The sequence below is a fragment of the Odocoileus virginianus genome, chromosome 5 (assembly GCF_023699985.2).
Source record: "Odocoileus virginianus isolate 20LAN1187 ecotype Illinois chromosome 5, Ovbor_1.2, whole genome shotgun sequence".
In the NCBI taxonomy this organism is placed as follows: Eukaryota; Metazoa; Chordata; class Mammalia; order Artiodactyla; family Cervidae; genus Odocoileus; species Odocoileus virginianus.
The window spans coordinates 56673676-56696801 of NC_069678.1; the positions used below are offsets into that span (position 1 = coordinate 56673676).

General features: G+C 35.6%; 1 protein-coding gene across 1 annotated transcript in view; it reads left to right on the forward strand.

Annotated features, from left to right (window-relative positions):
• The window catches only part of ANKRD13C (ankyrin repeat domain 13C), a 92786-nt gene that overhangs the window by 62254 nt on the left and 7406 nt on the right, over positions 1 to 23126 (forward strand). The window contains exons 8-12 of the mRNA XM_020896199.2: positions 2401 to 2532; positions 5750 to 5911; positions 16798 to 16877; positions 18019 to 18117; positions 21251 to 21351. Coding sequence (XP_020751858.1) covers positions 2401 to 2532; positions 5750 to 5911; positions 16798 to 16877; positions 18019 to 18117; positions 21251 to 21351 — 574 coding nt within the window. The remainder of the gene's footprint in view (positions 1 to 2400; positions 2533 to 5749; positions 5912 to 16797; positions 16878 to 18018; positions 18118 to 21250; positions 21352 to 23126) is intronic.

The window sequence follows — 23126 nt, forward strand, 5'->3', positions numbered from 1 at the left end:
GGGCTTCTTTGAGTTGTATTCTCTGGTACTTAATACAGCCATCAGTGCATTCTAAGCTAGAGTTTGCCAAACTCTTTCTGTAAGGGAGAGAGTCAATATTTTAGATATTTAAATATATTTGTGGGGTCATATGGTCTCTGTCACAGCTACTCACCTCTGTTGTTATTAACGTAAAAGTCACCTTAAACAATATATAAATGAATGAGTATGGCTGTGTTCTGATCAAATTCTACTTATGAAAACAGGCGGTGCACTGTATTTGACTGTTCATAGTCTGCTGACCTTTATTCTAGACTTTCAGAAATGTACTAAATAATTTGAATTCTTGTGTCTTAAATAAAAATGGGATAGCTAATGAGGCAATAGATGAGTTAGAAAGATGATACTAAAAGAGAAGCCAGATATTAAGGCTAGTGGTGTAAATATTAGGTGATGTATTTAGGGTATATGCGTGTGTATTTTATGTCTGAAAGAATATAGAAAAGCTAGATAGTGAGCAGTAATTCTCAAGACAAGGAATGCTTGATTTTTTCTCCTATATATATATATATAAGTAATAACTTTATTAAATGTTTGCTGGGTGAATGTAATTAATAACAGGTCATTTTCAATGATGTGGTTAGGAGATAGTCAGTGTACAATTTATAGAAGTGTTCTGTTTCAGATGTTTTTTGCGGGCTTCCCTCATGGCTAACTGCTAAAGAATCCGCCTGCCAGTGCAAGAGAGAGACATGGATGTGATCCTTGGTCCAGGAAGATCCCAGATGTCGAGAATCAACTAAGCCCACGTGCCACAACTATTGAGCCTGCGCCCTGGAGCCTGTGTTCTGCAACACGAGGAGCCACTGCGATGAGAACACAGTGCCACAACTAGAGACCTGCACCCACTCACCTAAACTAGAGAAAAGCCCTTGCACACAGCCAAAAATAAATCCATAAATAAGATTATATAAAAAAAGTTTATTTGAAATGGGATGTTTGAAACTTAAGGCAAATTTCTTCATAGGTAGTGTTATATATAGTGTTGTTCCCAAGCTAATACATGAAATCCTAATTTATAACATATTTGCATCATGAGGATTAACAGTTCTATACAATCTATGCCAGCCAAAATTTTGCAGTTGTGTTCAGAATTAGTTTGGGTTATCAGGAATACATTTTCATCTGTTACAGCCTTAGCATTAATGTCAAGATTTTCCATTCCTCACTTGAAAGGGTGAAGGAAATGTGGGTGAAAGTTTGGTGGTGAGGAATAAAAATTGGGCCTCTTGGGAATCTAGAAATCAGGAAATATGGAAAATAGAGCCTCTAGTTATTGTAAACCCTATGGATGGTTCTCACTATCCACTAAGGCTCTGGGTTCGTCCTTTTTTCTCCTCCTCTCTTTCGGATTCTGTGGTCCTAAGTATCAGGGAAACTCTCTTAGCCTATTAGAGAATAGAACCTCATTTATTACTTACTCAGTTACTCTTCTGTACTTGGTCATTTAGTTATATTTCTGTACGTGAAACAAACGCAAAGCTTTCTCTTTTAAAAAATAATTATTGACCAATTATTATATGCCAGCTCTGTGGAATATGTTGAAGCAAGGCTGCTAATTGAGTTTGGAAACCATGGGATGATATTTATGGATTCCTTTTCTTTCTATGATGAGTACAGAGAAGATCCTATACTCCTTTCCTTTCTCCTTTCCTTTCCTTTCTTTCCTTTCTTCTCTTCCCTTCCTTCCTTCCACTTAAAACTATTGGGAAAGAAGGGTTCAAATGATAGCAGTGGGTCTTCAGGTTAAAAAAATTAAGTAAGATTCATCTGTATTTAAAGAAAACAAAACCTTTGTATAGGCATTTTGTCTCAGACCTGTCTACTTAATTCTTAAATCTTCTGTAATTACGTACTCTGTGTTTATGTAATGGGTAATCTAGTATTATTTCCATTATCTATTTCTGTGATGGGGTAAACTATTATTTTCATTACAAGGTACATTTTTCATGTGTCCTGTATTTTTAGATTCATAGTTAGTTACAATTCTAACTTACTTAGATAAAAGTGAAAGTCACTTAGTCATGTCTGACTCTTTGCAACCCCATGGACTACCCAGTCCATGGAATTCTCTAGGCCAAAATACTGGAGTGGGTAGCCTTTCTCTTCTATGGGGGATTGTCCTAACCCAGGGATCGAACCCAGGTCTCCCGCATTGTATGTGGATTCTTTACCAGCTGAGCCATAAGGGAAACCCAACTTATTTAGAGATAGGACGTTTAAACTTCTGTAATTGTTTTTAGAATTGGTCCTTTTTGCTTTTTGAAATCTGTAATGTTTTAATTGTTGATATTTTCATTTGTGGCACTAATAACCTTTAAAAACTTAGTTTCTTATATCTACCTTTTGCCTCCGTCTCAGGAATCAGAGATGGAAACAGAAGAAGAGGTTGACATTTTAATGAGTAGTGATATTTACTCTGCAACCTTATCCACCAAATCAATTTCTTTCACGCGTGCCCAAACTGGATGGCTTTTTCGGGAAGATAAAACAGTATGTGCAAATCGAGATTTTTACACTTTAAAAACTTTTCAGTATTTAATATTGCCAAAATAATGTGATGGAAATGCATGTAGAACAAGTAGCTTAATTAATTGTCAAGTCATGTATTCCTTTCTCCTTGAATCCCAGTGGGGAATTATAGTGGTTGGTTACAGAGTTGGAAGATCATCTTACAGAAGCCAGGGGAGAAAGCTCCAGGAGAGAAAGCTTAGTTCATTTGAATTTTATGTTGAAAAATAATCTTGTTGTCAGTTGCCTTGTTGTTAAATAGGAAACAATGTTTTCACATGGTTCTGTTATATTTCTAATGCTTTAATTTTAAGAAGACCATAAAGAAGCTACACTGTTAAATTCATTTCCCTGGACCTTTTTTCTACTTTTCAACTTTAAAACTATTTACTTATCCATTATCTATTCCTGAGTATTCCATGTATTTGACTAAAGCTAAACAAGCTTACATTTCTACAGTACTTGTTAAATTAAATCTCAGTGGAGGTTTCTCCATTAGTAAATTGTAAATTCTTTCCATAATTCTTATTTCATCTGCTCAAAATATACTCACACATATTTTAGTTGGATGTATGAAGAAGCATTTTATAAAATTTTAAAGAATAACTGGGTAAAGGCCAAGATTTTATGAATTTATCTTTTATTACACACAACAGAAATATATCCTTATTAGAAAGACAAAAGTAAATTAGTCAGGGTTCTCTGAGAAACAAAATCAATAGGAGATCTATATCTATCTGTATATATGTATATCTGTATGTATATATACATACATATAGACAGAAGGAGAAGAAGGGTGAGGAAGAGGTTGATTTACTTTAAGGAATTAGCTTGTGCGAATGTGGGAGCTGGTAAGTCTGAGATTTGTCGAGTAGTCTAGCAAGCTGAAAATTCTGGAAAGAGTTATATGGTTTTGAGTCTGAAATCTATAGATCAGAATCTCAGGCAAGGTTTTTGTGTTGCAGTCTTGAGGCAGAATTGCTTTTCCTTTGGGAAACCTTAGTCTTTGCTCTTCAGGCCTGCATTTGATTGGAAACAGCCTTCCCACGTTATAAGGGTAATCTGCTTTACTCCAAGTCTACAGATTTAAATTTCAGCTAATCTAAAAAATGCCATCTTGGAATTCCTCAGCAGTCCAGTAATTAGGACATGCTTTCACCACCATGGCCTCGGTTCAGTCCCTTCTTGGAGAACTGAGATCCTATAAGCTGTGTGGTGCACCCCCCCAACACCAAATGTTGGCTTCGTAGCAACATCTCGACTGGTGTTTGAACAGTTGGGCATCATAGTTTAGCCAAATTGACATAAAATTAACTACCACACAATCTTACATATAAAGCTGAGAAATCCCCCTTGACTACAGCTTATAGTCCCAGAGTCTTTAGCAGAACATTACCCAGGTGTATATCTTCCTGACTTTTTTTATACTTTATGTACATTGTTGTTCAGTTGCTCAGTCGTGTCCAACTCATTGTACTTTGATATATATCTATAATAATCAATATATCTCAATGTTTGTTGATATATATCTTTAATAATATCTAGTTATTGATACAAATATTTAGTTTTTCATAAAGTGTCATTGCATTGTATCTGTTGTTTTGCAACTCCCCCCCCACCCCCAATTTTTAGTATGTCTTAGAAGTATTTTCTTTTCAGTAGTATTACTTTATTCTTCTTAGCTACTGCATTGTATTCCATAGTATGGATATATTGTAATTTATTTACTTAGTCTCGTATTTTTGGATGTTTAGGTGGATACACATTTGTGTCCAGTTTTCTCCCGCTATAAATGATGTTACATCTACCATCCTTTTATATCCCTTTGCATTGTCTTTTATAGCTAGCAAGAAATGGAATGGTTGTATTATGGGAAATATAGATCTAAATATTTTTATTGATATGACTTGTTTTTTTATTTATTTTTAATAAATGCTTTTTCATTATAAGATTTCAAAAATTGATCATTATCACCTGAATGTTTCCCAACCACAGAAAAATTCTCACTTTGAGATCTAGGTTCATCAATTTTCATCCCTATTTGGCAACAAGTAACATTATAGGATTTCCAGATGTGAGATCCTAACTGCAATCCATTTGTTGGCCTGAGTCTTATTTGTGTGTACTCTGTTCTTCTGGACAGCATTAGAAGGATCACTTCAAGAGAAGATAAAAATTGAAGCTGCTGTTCATCTAGTACTACTGCTAAGCAGCTCAAAGCTCTTGAAGAGTGTCTAGGTGATCTTCTTAAATCTTTGACAGGTAAGGAGGGAGTCAGTAATTGCTTATAGTTCCCATTTTGTAGGTAGAAACAGGTGCAGAGTGCCTTCCTTTCTAATGATTGGTAAGGAAGCCACAGAGCAAGATAGAAACAGAAGCCACTCTAAACACTTAGTTTTGGAATGCCAGAAAGCAGCAGCAAGAGAAGTGATTTGCATACAGGTAGAAATGGGAAGCCTGTTTTTAGTAAGTTACTGATCCTATTGTTTGTGGTAAGGTATTTCAAACTCTGACCACCTGTGGGTCTGAAAAAAGTGAAGGTTAATGTTGAAGAGGACTCTTCCTGATGTCCTTTTATTCCAGTTGAGTTCCCCATTCCCAATACATGATATAAACATAAATTGTGCTAGTCAGCAAGACTGCTTGGTGGTTCTCTTTTTGTTGAAAGAAGCAAGCAACTGTATCTTGGAAGTTTGGGCCTACTAGAGAATACTGGAACAGGCAATTAATTTTAGTTGTACTAGAAGTTTTTATGTGACTTAGTTTATTTCTTTTTATTCTAGTTTTTATTTCTATCTATAAAATGGGAACATTAATTATCCCTGACCCCTCCTTATAACTCATGATATTTGACTATTACCTAAATTAAGTTTTCTGTAGCTTTGTGCTACTTAGTAGATTCTAAAGGAATATTATGTGCCGTTTTTACTTAGTCTTAATTCATTGGAGATTAACTACCTGCATTTTATGTGTTTAAAAACTTTCCTTTACAAATTTAAAATGTGTAATGTTATGTATTTTTTAGCTTAATAGAATGTATAAGATAATTTGATGATTTTAAGTACCAGAGGAATATTTATTTTCATTTAAATGTTACATGTTTATGGAGAAACTGTATATTTTACTTTGAAACTTAAAAAAAAAATCTAAGGCAAACTTTATTTGTTTTATTATTTTGAAATATTTGATTTCATTTTAGGAAAGGGTAGGAAACTTTTTGGCCGACTTTTATCTGGTGAATGGACTTGTTTTAGAATCAAGAAAAAGAAGAGAACATCTCAGTGAAGAAGACATTCTTCGAAATAAGGCCATTATGGAGAGTTTGAGTAAAGGTGGAAATATAATGGAACAGAATTTTGAGGTATAATTTTACTTTTCTTAATTTATAATGTTCTAAGGGAGGGGTTAGACTTTATTCACGGCATTCAGTGAGTTTATTTAAGTATGCTCTTAGGTTTTGTTTACCATGTATCACCTTTTATTTTTCTGTGATGGTCTGGTGATTTTTTTGTGAATCTTTTGTTGGTTTTTGAGTCTTCACTAATAAATAGATTAAAATCATTTTGTAAGCATGAAACCAAAGCATGATCCCTTTGCATAAATTTTTTTCCACTTCATCAGCTGAAACCTGCTGCTGCTTTGAAGGGAAGGCCTTGCTAAAAATCTGCCTACTTTATGATGTCATTTTTAGCCATTACCATCCCATAAATTTTTAATTCAGTATGTCTTTATTGAAAACATGCTACCTGCAAAGAATTGTGTGACAGTTAGGAAAGGAGAGGGAAATCAAGGAAATACTTAGGTGCCAGACAGGATAACTTGCGTCTGCAATCTTATTTCCTGAGTAAGATGAATTGGACGGGTTCTTGAGTGTTTTTTATTTTAACAATTTTAGATTTTAAAACTGGAAAAAAAGATTCCCAAAGATTAACATTCTACAGCATTTTTTTATAGCATTGTTTTCAAATTGTACAATTGGGAGCCTCTAGTGGATATGACCGGTTCCAAATAGGAATAGGAGTACGTCAAGGCTGTATATTGTCACCCTGCTTATTTAACTTATTAGCAGAGTACATCATGAGAAATGCTGGGCTGGAAGAAGCACAAGCTGGAATAAGGACTGCCGGGAGAAATACCAATAGCCTCAGATATGCAGATGACACTAACCTTATGGTAGAAAGTGAAGAGGAACTAAAAAGCCTCTTGATGAAAGTGAAAGAGGAGAGTGAAAAAGTTGGCTTAAAGATCAACATTCAGAAAACTAAGATCATGGCGTCCGGTCCCATCACTACATGGCAAATAGATGGGGAAACAGTGGAAACAGTGGCTGACTTTATTTTTGGGGGACTCCAAAATCACTGCAGATGGTGATTGCAGCCATGAAATTAAAAGACGCTTACTCCTTGAAAGGAAAGTTATGAACAACCTAGATAGCATATTAAAAAGCAGAGACATTACCTTGCCAACAAAGTCCGTCTAGTCAATGCTATGGTTTTTCCAGTGGTCATGTATGGATGTGAGAGTTGGACTGTGAAGAAAGCTGAGTGCCAAAGAATTGATGCTTTTGAACTGTGGTGGTTGGAGAAGACTCTTGAGAGTCCCTTGGACTGCAAGGAGATCCAACCGGTCCAACCTAGAGGAGATCAGTCCTGGGTGTTCATTGGAAGGACTGATGCTGAAGCTGAAACTCCAGTACTTTGGCCACCTGATGAGAAGAGCTGACTCATTGGAAAAAGACCCTGATGCTGGGAGGGATTGGGGGCAGGAGGAGAAAAGGACGACAGAGGAAGAGATGGCTGGATGGCATCACCAACTCAATGGACATGAATTTGGGTAGACTACAGGAGTTGGTGATGAACAGGGAGGCCTGGCATGCTGCGATTCATGGGTTCGCAAAGAGTCGGACTTGACTAAGCGACTGAACTGACTGGCTGACTGACTGAGTGGAATAAGAATTCAGTTTAGTGGGCTATTATGACTCCTGCTTTTTTTTTTTTAAAGTAGAATCTAAATTCAGATAATAAAAACTAGAGCACATAGTGTGTGTGTGGTTAGTTGCTCAGTGATGTCCAACTCTGTGACCTTATGGATTTGCACCCTGCCAGGCTCCTCAGTCCATGGGATTCTCCAGGCAAGAATACTGGAAAGGGTTGCCATATTTCCTTCTCCAAGAGATCGTCCCATCCCAGGGATCAGATCCTTGTTTCCTGCATCTCCTGATAGGTTCTTATTACTTTATGAATCAGTAGTGTCTGGGGTGTGTGTGTATGTTGTGTTTATGTATATATGTGTGACTGCTGGGTTATAGTGCAAAACGTGAGTCACAGTCATGAAAAGATTAAAGGCTACTATGAGAAGACTTGAATTCCTTGAATGTCTAGTCTCTCCCCTGCGGTGTTGTGCCAAATTACATTTACAGTTTAGTTCAGTCGCTCAGTCATGTCCAACTCTTTGCGACCCCATGAACCACAGCACACCAGGCCTCCTTGTCCATCAGCAACTCCTGGAGTCCACCCAAACCCATGTCCATTGAGTCGGTGATGCCATCCAACCATCTCTTCCTCTGTTGTTCCCTTCTTCTCCTGCCCTCAATCTTTTGACCATCAGGGCCTTTTCCAGTGAGTCCTTTGCATCAGGTGGCCAAAGTATTGGAGTTTCAGCTTCAACATCAGTCCTTCCATGAACACCCAGGACTGATTTCCTTTAGGATGGACTGGTTGGATCTCCTTGCAGTCCAAGGGACTCTCAAGAGTCTTCTCCAATACCACAGTTCAAAAGCATCAATTCTTTGGTGCTTAGCTTTCTTAATAGTCCAAGTCTAACATCCATTCATGACTACTGGAAAAACCATCTCCTTGACTAGACAGACTTTTGTTGACAAAGTAATGTCTCTGCTTTTTAATATGCTATGTAGGTTGGTCATAACTTTCCTTTCAAGGAGTAAGCGTCTTTTAATTTCATGGCTGCAATCACTATCTGCAGTGATTTTGAGCCCAGAAAAATAATGTCAGCCACTGTTTCCCCATCTATTTCCCATGAAGTGATGGGACCAGATGCCATGATCTTAGTTTTCTGAATGTTGAGTTTTAAGCCAACTTTTTCACTCTCCTCACTCACTTCCATCAAGAGGCTCTTTAGTCCTTCTTCACTTTCTGCCATAAGGGTGGTATCATCTGCATATCTGAAGTTATTGATATTTCTCCCGGCAATCCTTATTCCAGCTTGTGCTTCCTCCAGCCCAGTGCTTCTCAGAGTGTATTCTGCATATAAGTTAAATAAGCAGGGTGACAATATACAGCCTTGACGTACTCCTTTCCTGATTTGGAACCAGTCTGTTGTGCCATGTCCAGTTCTAACTGTTGCGTCCTGACCTGCATACAGGTTTCTCAAGAGGCAGGTCAGGTGGTCTGGTATTCCCATCTCTTTCAGAATTTTCCAGTTTGTTGTGATCCACACAGTCAAAGGCTTTGGCATAGTCAGTAAAGCAGAAATAGATATTTTTCTGGAACTCTCTTGCTTTTTCGATGATCCAGTGAATGTTGGCAGTTTGATCTCTGGTTCCTCTACCTTTTCTAAAACCAGCTTTAACATCTGGAAGTTCATGGTTCATGTACTGCTGAAGTCTGGCTTGGAGAATTTTGAGCATTACTTTACTAGTGTGTGAGATGAGTGCAATTGTGCAATAGTTTGAGCATTCTTTGGCATTGCCTTTCTTTGGGATTGAAATGAAAACTGACCTTTTCCAGTCCTGTGGCCACTGCTGAGCTTTCCAATTTTGCTGACATTGAGTGTAGCACTTTCATAGCATCATCTTTTAGGATTTGAAACAGCTCAACTGGAATTCCATCTCCTCCACTAGCTTTGTTCGTAGTGATGCTTTCTAAGGCCCACTTGACTTCACATTCCAGGATGTCTGGCTCTAGGTGAGTGATCACACCATCGTGATTATCTGGGTCGTGAAGATCTTTTTTATATAGTTCTTTGTATTCTTGCCACCTCTTCTTAATATCTTCTGCTTCTGTTAGGTCCATACCATTTTTGTCCTTTATTGTGCCCATCTTTGCATGAGATATTCCCTTGATTTCTCTAATTTTCTTAAAGAGATCTCTAGTCTTTCCTAGTGTATTGTTTTCCTCTATTTCTTTGCATTGATTGCTGAGGAAGGCTTTCTTTTCTCTCCTTGCTATTCTTTGGAACTCTGCATTCAAATGGGAATATCTTCCTTTTCTCCTTTGCTTTTTGCTTCTCTTCTTTTCACAGCTATTTGTAAGGCCTCCTCAGACAGCCATTTTGCCTTTTTGCATTTTTCCATGGGGATGGTCTTGATCCCTGTCTCCTGTACAATGTCACTAACTTCCATCCATAGTTCATCAGGCACTCTTATCAGATCTAGTCCCTTAAATCTATTTCTCACTTCCACTGTATAGTCATAAGGGAATCGATTTAGGTCATATCTGAATGGTCTAGTGGTTTTCTCCACTTTCTTCAATTTTAGTCTGAATTTGGCAATAAGGAGTTCATGATCTGAGCCACAGTCAGCTCCCGGTCTTGTTTTTGCTGACTGTATAGAGCTTCTCCATCTTTGGCTGCAAACAATATAATCAATCTGATTTCAGTGTCGACCATCTGATGATGTCCATGTGTAGAGTCCTCTCTTGTGTTAGGAATAGACAAACTTTGTAGAATAGCATGCCAGGTTTCAACTAATTCATGGTGATAACTGTTTGTTTGTAAAATTATTTTAATGTTTAAGAAGTTTATATATTGAGCAAATCAGTCATTGTTTAATGAGTACAGGATGTAAAATTACTTAAGAATCCACATTAAATGTTTAAGTTAAAATTGTGATCATACCAGTTTAGCATGATCCTGTTCTCTTCCTGCCAGATCCTCTTTGCAGTCCTCATTTTTCTTTTGTCCTTGGGATAGAGCCTCCCTAGACTTTATTTTCCAGATACCTCCTGGTATTTACTGATCTCTTGATTAGTAGGAGATGTAGGATGTGTTATGTTCAGGTAATAGGAGATGAACTGAGAGAGGGAATGATGAGCTTAATCTTTGACAAAGCCACTACCCCTTTTCATTGTTAAACAGCCAAAAAAGCCATTTCTTTGGTCTACATTGTTATTTACATGTTATTACAGTTCTCTTTAAAAAGGTGATTTTGTTGTGCTTATTGCTTATTGCTTATAGGTGCTTACTGCTACCTCTGTTTAATTTTGGCAGTAAACCATTTTGAGATAAGTATACAAGTTACTTTCTTTAGGGGAGAATTTGTAACTTGATGCAATTGAATTGTTAAAGGGGTCTTTAATTGACATTTTAATCAAGTACATTGAAATTAAAATTTAGTTTAATCCCAGTGGCCTATATAATGGGAGTTAAATAATTAAGCTTTTGACTTCTAATTAGCCGTCAAAGGAAATGGTTCCTGGGTATTGTGTGAAGTATTTTTCCATATATTATCTCATTTAGTTATTAATTATTACAGTGACCTACTGAGATTGAAGCTAGGAGGAGAAGGGGATGACAGAGGATGGGATGGTTGGATGGCATCACCGACTCAATGGATATGAGTTTGAGTAAGCTCTGGGAGTTGGTGATAGACAGATAAGCCTGTCGTGCTGCAGTCCATGGGGTTGCAAAGAGTCGGATATGACCGAGTGACTGAACTGAGATGATTATCCTTATGCAATTTTATAGAAAGGAGAGTGAAGTTTAAAGAAATTAATATATCTGAAATCACAAAGCTATAGGTAGCAAAGATGGGTTTTGATTCTAGGACCCTTATCCCAGGTTGTTCTTCTTGTTTTAAGTATATTGCTTCCCAGTCTGCCTTTGTTATAGTCTCTTCTTTGTGTGTATCCACATATTTAACTCATCTTAGCAATTCTTTCAGAATATTGTGAAGTTGAACCTGGAAAAGGAATAAGGGAAGTTTGCTATTGAAAAGTGTACTAAAAGTTAGTATTGTGGTGTTTTTTTCAGTGATGTCTCTAAAGCATATTAGTAAAAAACATGTTTTTGGCTTTGGAGCATTATTGAAATTTTTGCAAGCCTGGAAAACATGTTTGACTAGTTTTATTATGATTGTTTTCAAAAGACATGAAAATATTGTATATATACATATATGTATATATATTTTTTCTTTTCTTTTTTTAAATTTTTGGGTGGCATTGCATTGCTTGTGGGATCTTAGTTCCCTGCACAGGGATTGAACCTGTGCCCTCTGCAGTGAAAGCGTGGTGTTATAATTACTGGGTTACCAGGGAATTCCCGAAAATACTATATTTTAAAGTCACATTTTAATAAAATTGCAGTTCTTAAAAATAAATATGCTAGTCTTTTTCAGAATGAATTTATGTTCTTTATTCTAAATAACTAGCTTTTGAGTTTCTTCTTGTTTTTATAGTAAAATATTTGTTTTAATTTCTATAAAAAAATAGCTTATAGGTAGCATTTAGGAGAAATTGCTGTTTAACTAGTTTTGCCATGCTTACTTCTTCTCTCCTCCTTTCCAGACATAGTTCTAATATTTAGTATGTATTTTTAACAATATTTTTTATAATAAAATTTAAGTGCTCAGAAATTCTTAAGTCATGGCTACTTGCTCCTATACTTTTTTGGTGCTGCTTTCCACTTTGTTCTATCCAGTTTGAGGGAGCAGTGTACTATTTATACCTTAGACAGTCATTGAGAAAAGTATTAATTGTATGCCAGCTAGGTACATATACATATATATATATAGAATATTGAGTTAAACTCTGTTAGTGATTATATATTTTTTAACATATTAAATCAAAATAGGAACACATAGACATAAAATACATGAATGCCTTAAACTTCCAGAAATCTTTTGCAACATCAAATACTAGAATTTAGCAAATCTAGCAATAAATTAAAACTCTCTTTTTATACTTTAAGAAAAACAGGCATTAGACGTTTGCATTTAGTTATGTAGGAAGGGGTTGATGTCATTTCAGTTACAGAGCCTATTGACTTGGGGAAATAACAGAAAGCCATATGGTGTCCTGTGGCAGCCTTCATGTCTTCCTGTTTCGCTAAAGTTGTGAAAACTGCATGGAGGGAAGACTGACGGGTTCAACTGCAAGTATCAGCATATAACAAAAGGCAAGTTAGAATAAACATAAACTAAGACAGAGCTTATTAAAGTGTAAGAACTGATTTTCATAATGATGAGGTCAAGTGTTCAGTAAAAGGTTAAATTAGATGCATTACAGTCTCTACTAAGATGGAGGATGTATAATACATAGTTTAGAAAGAATTCTACTGGAAATAGTAGAAACTGCTTAGAGAAGTTTATTACCTGAAAAAATATATGACATGTTACATTAATCATGCCAGGAAAATGAGTCTTCACTAAGATTTTGTATATATATATAAAAAACACTAGTTATAGCCAAATATATATACAAGTATTAAATATATATAGGTATTAAATAGACTGGTGGCTCAGTGTAAAGAACCTGCCCGCAATGCAGGAAATGCAGGTTGGGTCCCTGGAATGGGAAGACCCCCTGAAGGAGGGGGCTTGGCAGCCCACTCCAACCTGGAGAATCCCATGGACCCAGGAGTCTGGTGTGCTGCAGTCCCATGGGGATGCAGAGAGTCGGACACAACTGAGTGACTAACACTTTCACTGTTTTCATGATATTAGTTTGGCTGACCATAAGAGATTCAAAATTATGGGAACTTAAACAAGACAGGAGTTTATTTTTTTCTTATGTAAAAATCTGAGTTTGTATGGTTTCATTGCTCTGTGAGTTCATCTCAGACCTATCCTTTTTTTTTTTTTTTCTGTCTTATCAATATTTCTCTAGCGTTTCTAGGATCTAGCTCTCATCCACGTGGTATACGATGGTTTATTACCTGTTTAGTATCCCAACCATTAGGAATAATTCCTAATAGTAATTAGGAAGGAAATGCCATGCCTGTTCTGTTTGAGAACCCAACCAGAACTTGCACACATCACTGCTCAGATCCCATTAATTAGAACTCAGTTACATGATAACACTTAGCTGGCTGTAAAGATGGCTAGAAAAGAAGTCTTTTATATAGGAAATAATGTGTCCAGTCAAAAATTTGTAGAAGGTTCTTTTACAACAAAGAATAGGAGAATAGATTTTTGATTGAGTAGACATCTAGTATTCTCTAATGTCTCTTTGTTAGATACATAACTGATGCTTCAGTTACCACATTAATACTAGTAACTCTCACCCAATATATAGCTTCAATTTTGACCTGACTTTTAATCACCAGATCTATAGTATTTTCCTTCCTCCACATGGATAAACATAGGTATCTAAAATTTAGTATGTTTAAATCCGATCAGACAATTTTTTTCCTTCTCTGTCTTGAGTGGTACCACCATTATTTGCTGCCATTATCTAAGTCAGCACCCTGACATTTATCCTTGAACTTCTTAACTTTCCTTACTTCTGTGTCTATAATTGATCACAAAATCCTAAAGATCTCGTGAATATCTCTTCTTCCACTTTGAAATAGCTCCCCTTGTCATTTCTTATTTGAATTACTGAGATAGCTTCCTAACTTACTGCTACCAGAATGAGCTATCTGAAATAGATTGAACTATGTAAAGCCCTCAATAACTAAAATGTAGAGAATATTTACTATTTGTTAGCCACTGTTTTAAGTATTCTAGGTTAACAAGCCAGTTTTATCCTTACAACAACCCTGAGAGGTTATAGTTAACTAAACTTGAGACAAAAGAGATTGAATAATTTTCCAAAGTCAGCTAGTAATTGGCAAAGCCAGGATTTGGTCAGTCTGGTCCAATTTTTTTGTTCTAAAAGCCTCAAAATATTTGTCCATTGCTTTTTGAGTAAAATACAATCTACTTACTGCATAAAACCTTCAGACTACTTTTTCTCTTCTGCCTTGCCCTTTTACCCTGTATCTTGCTGTTTTTCCTTTCATGTATGCTACTTATGCCAACTAGACACACCACACTTGTAGTTTCCTAGTACAGCATGCTTTTTCTCACCATTGTTTGTTCATCAGTGTCAGTTGATTATTTTGTTCTCTTTCTTTCAGACTTCTCCACTAGGAATCAGCCTTGCTCGCACATCTTTTTGGCTGCCTACCCCAGCCTGGGTCAGGCAGTTCTCTTCTCTGTGCTCTTTATGCCATCCTCTTGATCTCTCTATCATAATAACCATCACCCTGGATTATAATTATCTACTTCCTATGTATCTCTTTATAAGCTTCTCAAGGGCAGAATTTTGTCTTTCATGCTACCTGATGTTCAAAAACTATTAGTTTCCTTTCGTCCCACGTTCTTCTGCCGTTACTCAGAGATCATCAATGATTTCTAGCCAACAAAATCTATGGCCAGTTTTTCAGGCTTCTTTAAAGTCTTTGTGTTATGGTACTGAAACAGTCTTTTCACTTCCATGATACCTTGGTACTCTGTTTTTTTTTTTCTTATTGATTAATCTCCTTTAATTTTAAAGGCTTTTCTGACTTGTGGACTCTGTGGGAGAAGGCGAGGGTGGGATGTTTTAAGAGAACAGCATCGAAACATGTATATTATCTAGGGTGAAACAGATCACCAGCCCAGGCTGGATGCATGAGACAAGTGCTCGGGCCTGGTGCACTGGGAAGACCCAGAGGGATCAGGTGGAGAGGGAGGTGGGAGGGGGGACCGGGATGGGGAATACATGTAAATCCATGGCTAATTCATTTCTATGTATGACAAAAACCACTGCAATGTTGTAAAGTAATTAGCCTCCAACTAATAAAAATAAATGGAAAAAAAATAAATAAATAAAATTTTAAAAAAAGAAAAAAAATAATTTTAAAGGCTTTTAAAGGCTCCTTTATGTCCTTTTAAAGGCTCCTTTCTGTCCTCTTCCTGTACTCTCCCTTCCTCACCACCCCCAGTCTGTGTGATTTTTAGGACTCAGTCATCATTCCTGTTTTCTTACTTTTTATTTAGTTAGAGAATTCTTAACATTATTTCTAAATATGATTTCCTTCCTTCCTTCTCTTTTTGTAACTGCCCTCTAGGAACTTCCCAGTATAAAATATTCATTATTATTTACTCAATCTTTTCTAATGTGCCAAGCACTAACCCTTTCTATACATTATCTCATTGAATTTTTAACCATGAGGTGATGGTCATATTTCCATTTTGCTGGTGAGTTAAATTGACAGTTGTATAAAGTTACCTGCCCCAGGTCACACAACTACCAGCTAGTGGAGGTGGGTGGGATTCTGGCCCATTTTTGTGTCTTTAGAATCCTTGGTTTAACAGCTGCCTGTTAACATCTTAAACTCATTATATCCAAAACTATACTTCTCTGAATGGAACCTCTCCCAGCGGTACTGTTTTTTTTGTTGTTACTTATAGCAGTCTTTCACTTATTATCCTTTTGCTGTATATAGTTTGTCTTGTTAATCTTTCCTTAGCAATTTCTACTCTACTCCCTTATTTCTTTATTGCTCGTTTATTGTATAGTGATCCAAATTTTTAGTTAGCAAAGACAAGGGGTAAGTTTTAAATCTGATATGACCCTTACCACTGTTGTTGATATTCCTTTTGAACTTTCCTCCCTAGTTGAAGTCAATCTAGTATTTTCATTAATTCTCCCTGTCCAAAATATTCTTTTTCTTTTCTTTTAAATTGGAGTGTTAATCTTCTAATCTCAATTTATTGTCTGTAGAAGACTGCCCAGTTTTCTGAACCCCTGTATTACCCAGTTTTTTGTAAGCACATTTTGTCTTTAATCATTTAATATTTTGTATTCCTGATTAACTGTTCATGTTTGTATATGTTTTTTCTTTGCAGCTCTGAACTTTGAGCCCCATAAAGTCAAGATTAGTTTTTATACTTCTCTGTAGTTGCCACGTTCAGCATCTAGCATAATGTCAGAAACATTTTAGATGATTAAAGCATTGAATGAATGGATTTCACCTCTTGGATACTTTTCTTTTTATTTGAGATTTTTAAAATGATATTAATAATAAATATTACCGATGGAGCTTATATCATCATGGAACTATCTCCGAATAACCTCTTAAAGCATTATATTGATGATTTTAAGGAGATTATAGTTTATTATATGTTTTAATCTTATATTTTTAAAATGTGATAATTTTCTTTTCTTTCTCCCTCTCGGTCTCTTGTGTCTCTATTCCCCACTCCTCTTTCTCCCTCTCTCTCTCTCCCCCTTACTCTTTCTTTCTTTGTTTTTTTTTTGGCAGCCGATTCGAAGACAGTCCCTTACCCCTCCTCCTCAGAACACTATTACGTGGGAAGAGTATATATCTGCTGAAAATGGAAAGTAAGTGTTGATTTTGTTGTGTTTATGTATTTTTTGGCTTATAGAAAAAAAAAGTTTTGTAAAAAATTTTTTTACAGAGAATTATTAGTATAGTTTTGTCTGAAACACTTCTTTTTTTTTTTAAAAATGTGGATGAAGTATGACGAGGGAGAAGCATTCCTAATTACATTCTCTCTTTGAGTAAATTGTAGAACCGCAGTTCTACATCTCTCTTGCCAGTTTATATACTCCCCAAAACCCATACTCTAAGGAAATAGAATATGAAGACTGCCTAGTGAAATTGCTTGTTTGAGTTTTTTTCACTGTAAGATGAACTTTATATTCTCTCATTATCCAGTCTTTTGCAAGGTGTGTAAGGCCACTCATTGTTATCTGCTTTTTACGTTTCCATGTCATCATCCATTTGATTCAGCCTCTGCCAGACTACTTCTTATTATCCTTACCCAAGACAATTGCTTACTGTTATGTTGCTTATAATTAGTAAAGTATCTGGTACATAGTTTGTAGCCAGTAAATGTTGATTGAATAAAAGAATGATGAATGGTTTATTTTGAATGAATAAATAAATAAATTTTTCTAGCTGACCATATCAAAGAAAGTACTGTCTTTCATAGAAAATGTTCTTTTGTTGGAGAATAAATATTACTTACCCTCATGCTTAGGAAGAAGTTATCTTGTTTTTAATGTTGAAAGGTTTGTAGTATACTTTTTAAATTTCTATAAAATGTTTCCTTTTTATAATACTTGATAATTAATATAAAATTCTTTATTCTTTACCTTGCTTCTTATTGATCAGTGCTGAGAACCATAGATAGTAAAAAGAGATTGAAGTGATTTAAAAGATATGGAATATTTGTAAAGTTTGTTTTTTTATAGGATTTTGCTTTGTTACTAAAAATAGTGATTATTAAAATTATATTTGATGTGAAATTAACTTTTTATACCTTGTTATTTTCCTTGTTACCCTTGTCTCAATTGTTATACATGTCTCTTTCTCTTTTAGCATAATTTTATTTCTATCCTCAGAGTAAGAAAAGTTGAAATATTAATGAATGTCATTGGAAGATGACAGATTCTTCTTAGGATGATGATAGTGTGGAAAAAATTTCCTAATATTTTCTTTTTTTCTCTTTCAATTTAGAGCTCCTCATCTGGGTAGAGAACTGGTGTGCAAAGAAAGTAAGAAAACATTTAAAGCCACAATAGCCATGAGCCAGGAATTTCCCTTGGGAATTGAATCGTAAGTTTGTTACTAACTGCACAAGTTTATGAAAGAAACTATTAAAATCTGAAGGCTATAATTATGTTTGCATCCGAGTGGTGGATTTGAGGCCTTTGAAATGTAAAATAGCCTTTTCTTTGGCAGTGTCTACACCCTTCTAGAAATTTTCCAGCTCTCAAAATATTAACATTTTAATTATTTCAACTAAATAAAATTTTGAATAGTTTTTGTAAATTATAAAAATAATACATGAATACATGCTTATTGCAGAAAATCTAACAGTATGGAAGTTTATAGAATAAACATGGCAGTTTTCTTTGACCTTCCTAATAGTTGACAGGTAAATAACTAATGTATTTTTGTCTAAATTTTGCTCTGTGTGTTTTTAGCATTTTTTGTAAAAATGGGAAATAGTCTGCATTTTATTCTGTTTCCTTTTTTATTTTAAAAGTGAGTTATCTTGGAGTTCTTAAAATAATTACATTATCTTTTTTTTTCCTTTCCTTGGTATTTTATGGTATTAATGTACCGCCATTTATTTTTGTTATCCTACTACTGATAAACATTTTAATTATTTGTAGTTTGTCACCATTATAAACAATACTCCCATGAATATCTTGAATATATCTTCCAAACCTGTATTCATCAGTTGCTCATTACAAAAAAAAAAAGTTTGGAGAGATGTGTGGAATGGGAGGTGGATAGCTAGAGCTGATTCTGACAGAACTGTAAATTCAGGCTTCTCGCTAAAGCAGGGGATGAGTTGAAGCCCTAGGCTTTCCTTCCTAGATCCTTCTACTTCCAGTGTGACCTAATACATTAAAAAAAAAATTCTTTTGGATGAGAGCAGGACCCTTATTTATCTACGGGGTTCTGTACACATCCTATACTCCTCAGTAGCCAAGTTTTAGAAGAGCAGATAGAATTCCATAGCTAGTCTTCAAGCTGTTGATCAAAGAGGAAAATAAATTAATAGTTCTCAGAAGATATAGGAAGGGAATTAGCCATACATACAAGTATGCAAAATTTATCTTATCTTGGACCCAAAATGACTCCAAGATACTCTGGATATATATTGAAAGGAAGAAGAAAAGTGTGGCAAATTATAAGATGCTATCAATTTTAGGAGTTATTCCAATTTCAGAGATGTTAATATGTGACTAAAAATTAGGTATCTTAGAATTTATAAAATGTGACAATTATAACCACTCCCCCTTAAAAAAGTAAAATAAAGAACATAGTATGTAAAAGCTAGACAAAGAACTCATTCTAGAATAAAATATAAGTCAAAATATAAGTTTTAGAAATATTTTAGGAGAACATAAAAGAACATGATTGCTAAACTAGATCACTCTAAGATAAGATAACAGAATGAAATGAAAATGAGATTATAAAGCTAAGGAAATAAATTAAGCACTAAATAGCACTATTGCAAAACAAATACATTAGAAACAACAATGAACAGAACAGGTATGGCCAAAAATTAAATTTTGATAGCTTATAGTGAATCCAGTGAAAGAAGTGCATGTGAGTGTTAAGTCTGCTCAGTTGTGTCCGACTCTTCGCGACCCTATGGACTGTAGCCCGCCAGGCTCCTCTGTCCATGGGATTCTCCAGGCAAAAATACTGGAGTGGGTGGCTGTGCTCTCCTCCAGGGGAATCTTCTGGACCCAGGGATCGAACTCCCATCTCTTGTGTCTCCTGCATTGGCAGACGGGCTCTTTACCACTAGTGCCACCTGGGAAGCCCAGTGAAAGAAGAGGTTAAAGGAATTTGAGAAGTAATATATATGGAGGATGATATATTCATCAGATAATATTCATTCATTCACCTGAATATTCATTGGAAGGACTGATACTGAAGCTGAAACTCCAATAGTTTGGCCACCTGATGTGAAGAACTGATTCATTGGGAAAGATCCTGATGCTGGGAAAGATTGAAGGCAGGAGGAGAAGGGGATGACAGAGGATGAGATGGTTGGATGGCATCACCGACTTGATGGACATGAGTTTGAGTAAGCTCCAGGAGATGGTGATGACAGGGAAACCTGGTGTGCTGCAGTCCGTGGGGTCACAAAGAGTTGGACAGCTGAGCGACTGAACTGAACTGATTTATGTAGGAAAGTGGTTCAATGTAAGGATCATTGCTGTTCCACTTAAATAAAAAGTCTCCAAAATGTAAAGAAAAGAGTATTCGAAATATGATAGAAGGAAATTTTCTTGTGTGGAAGAATTAAATCTGTAGTCTGATTAGGCTCCAATAAAAAGTAATGGACAAGAAGTAGTAACAGTGATTATCCTGATTAAATGATTGCATTTCAGTTGTTAATAGAGAACTCTCTAAAAGCATTCGGGAGAAAAGGTGTAAAAAAAAAACAGCCTGGCCTTACACTTTTTCACGTCTTGACACTGCTGAGGCAAAGAAAGTGTGATACCACAATTAGGTAAGATGTCATTTATATATCAAGGCAATTGCAAAGGACACAGAAAAATTCAGTCAATACAGCAGCCATGGGCCCTTTTTGAGAGAAAAATAATAATACTGAAATCAAATTCATCCAACCAAAGGCTAAAAGGAGGAGTTACAGTATAATGACTAGTCTAATACTTGGTGCTAAGAGTGCTTGAGAGCTCTTAGCACTCGCTAAGAGACCTTGTGAAATTGTGTTAGTTAAGAGGGAAATAGTATAAACTGAAACTTTATGCCAGTCAGATTCCCCTTTCGTATGCAAAAAAGAAACACTCATTTATCAAATCTGTAAGAAATTAAGGAATAATAAACACTTAAGAGCCCTCTCACACACAAAATTGACAGTGAAATTCAGGCATCCAAACAGTAGGCTAGTTAAAGAACTTGAGAATGTGTAGACTTTAGGAGGAGGACTAGTGTGAGCTTTGAGTCTGCTGAAATGTAGATCTAAGATCAAATAACTGTGGAAATTCTGGCTGCACAATAAAATGTAAAAGTTATAGACTGACACAGTGAAAAGAATAATAAAACAAAAAAAATGAGGTAAAGGAGGTGTCATTTTTTCATCTTTAACATCTGTGATATTGGAACTGTGATACTGTAAGTTTGGAGCATGTAGTTATAAAACATAAGGACACAATATAATCAATGTGAAAATTTTTTTTCTCCTTCCATATTTCAGATTATTGAATGTTTTGGAAGTAATAGCTCCCTTCAAGCACTTTAATAAGCTTAGAGAATTTGTTCAAATGAAACTTCCTCCAGGCTTTCCTGTAAAACTAGGTAAGAGAAAAATTGTCATGTAAGTTTAATGTCTATTAGAAATATGGAGCTGTTTACTAACATTTAAAAAGAAATATTCTTTGAAGGAATATGAATTTCCTAGTTTATAATTTTATATGGTTTTTCTGTAATTACATGCATTGATATTCATATTTTGTCAAATATATAAAATGCTGAATGAAAACTCTCCTTGACTTAAAGCAAGTGTAAGTGAGGGGTATACAAATATTTCATTCAAGAGGGTGTGAGTGAACTTATGCACTGTGATAATATTTTAATGTGAAATTGAGAGACAGAATTTTAGCCCATATTTTCTGCAGATTCTGAATTTCTGAACAGTGGGAATATTTCTGGGGTCAACAGTCATTATTCAGGGATAAAGTAATAGTTATTACATTTTATTTTTCAGTCTTAAATATTTAAACTTAATTTCACTTTAAACAATGATCTTTCAAAACAGTAAACTCATTTTGTATATATTTATCTTCTTAACTATATTAGAAAAAGAGGAGTAAGACACTTCTTACAGGATCTTTAGGAGTTGAGGCTTAGATTTAGCAGTGATTTAAGCTCCATGGGGGGCTTCCCAGGTGGCTCAGATGATAAAGTATCTGCCTGCAATACAGGAGACCCGGGTTCAATCCCTGGGTTGGGAAGATCCTCTGGAGAAGGAAATGGCAACCCGCTTTGGTACTCTTACCTGGAAAATTCCATGGATGGAAGAGCCTGGTAGGCCACAGTCCATGGGGTCACAAAGAGTCAGACACGACTGAGCGACTTCACTTCACTAAGCTCCATGGGGGCCTTCAATACCACCCATCGATCCAGCCACAAGTATTTAATCAGTGCTTACTGTGTGCTGAACCCTTTTCTAATGATGAGAGACAGTGAAAATCCCTGTCCTTTTGGTGGGATAGGGGGTATATTCTGGATGGGGTAGGGGGTATTATAGTAAATATAACTTTTATATAATTTCTCTGATATGTTTACCTTGTTTCACTCAATATTACTGAAACCACATCTCACAACAATTAGGGCAGGTGCTATACTCCCAGAAGTAATGCTTTTATTGCTAAAAATTAAACCCAGCCTTCTCAATTTTTCAAATTTGGGAATATGCATATTGTAAGTTAAAATTGATTTTAAAACATATTCTCAATATGTCATTCTAGATTCCCTTTGTGATATAAAAGTGCTGAGAACCCAAGATCTACTTGAGTAAACCAATGATAAGATTGTAGGCAGAAATTGTTAAAAACTAAAGCAAAGAAGAGCTGAGTGTTTGAGTTATGGATCATCACATAACTTTTTCTGCAGAAGCTTAAAATTCCACTGTCATTATCTATAGCCAGAAAATAGTTCAAGCATCGGACTCTCTTCTGTATATTGTATTTAAGAGGCACAGTGACAAACCTGAATCGAGGGCAGGGATTAGATATATGAAACTATTACTGTATTCACATTTTTTAAAGTTCCAAGCCAAAATCAAACCTCACAATACAAGATTTTGTGAAAAAGAAACACCTTGGTTATATGGGAAAAAAGTCTACAGCACTTTTTTGCAGGCATTTCTCTGACATAAAGCTTTATTGACAAGGGATTTATAATTTTTTGCTTATATACTTATAGGGAATTTGCTTAAGTATCTGTCTCGTCTCTGTCCTTCTTTTACAATGACCCTATAAAATCTAGTCCTAGGTCAGTTTAATCTTCAGTCATTCCTGTTTTTATATTTAGGATAGACAGTACAACGGAGGGGGGAAATCTGGAAATTG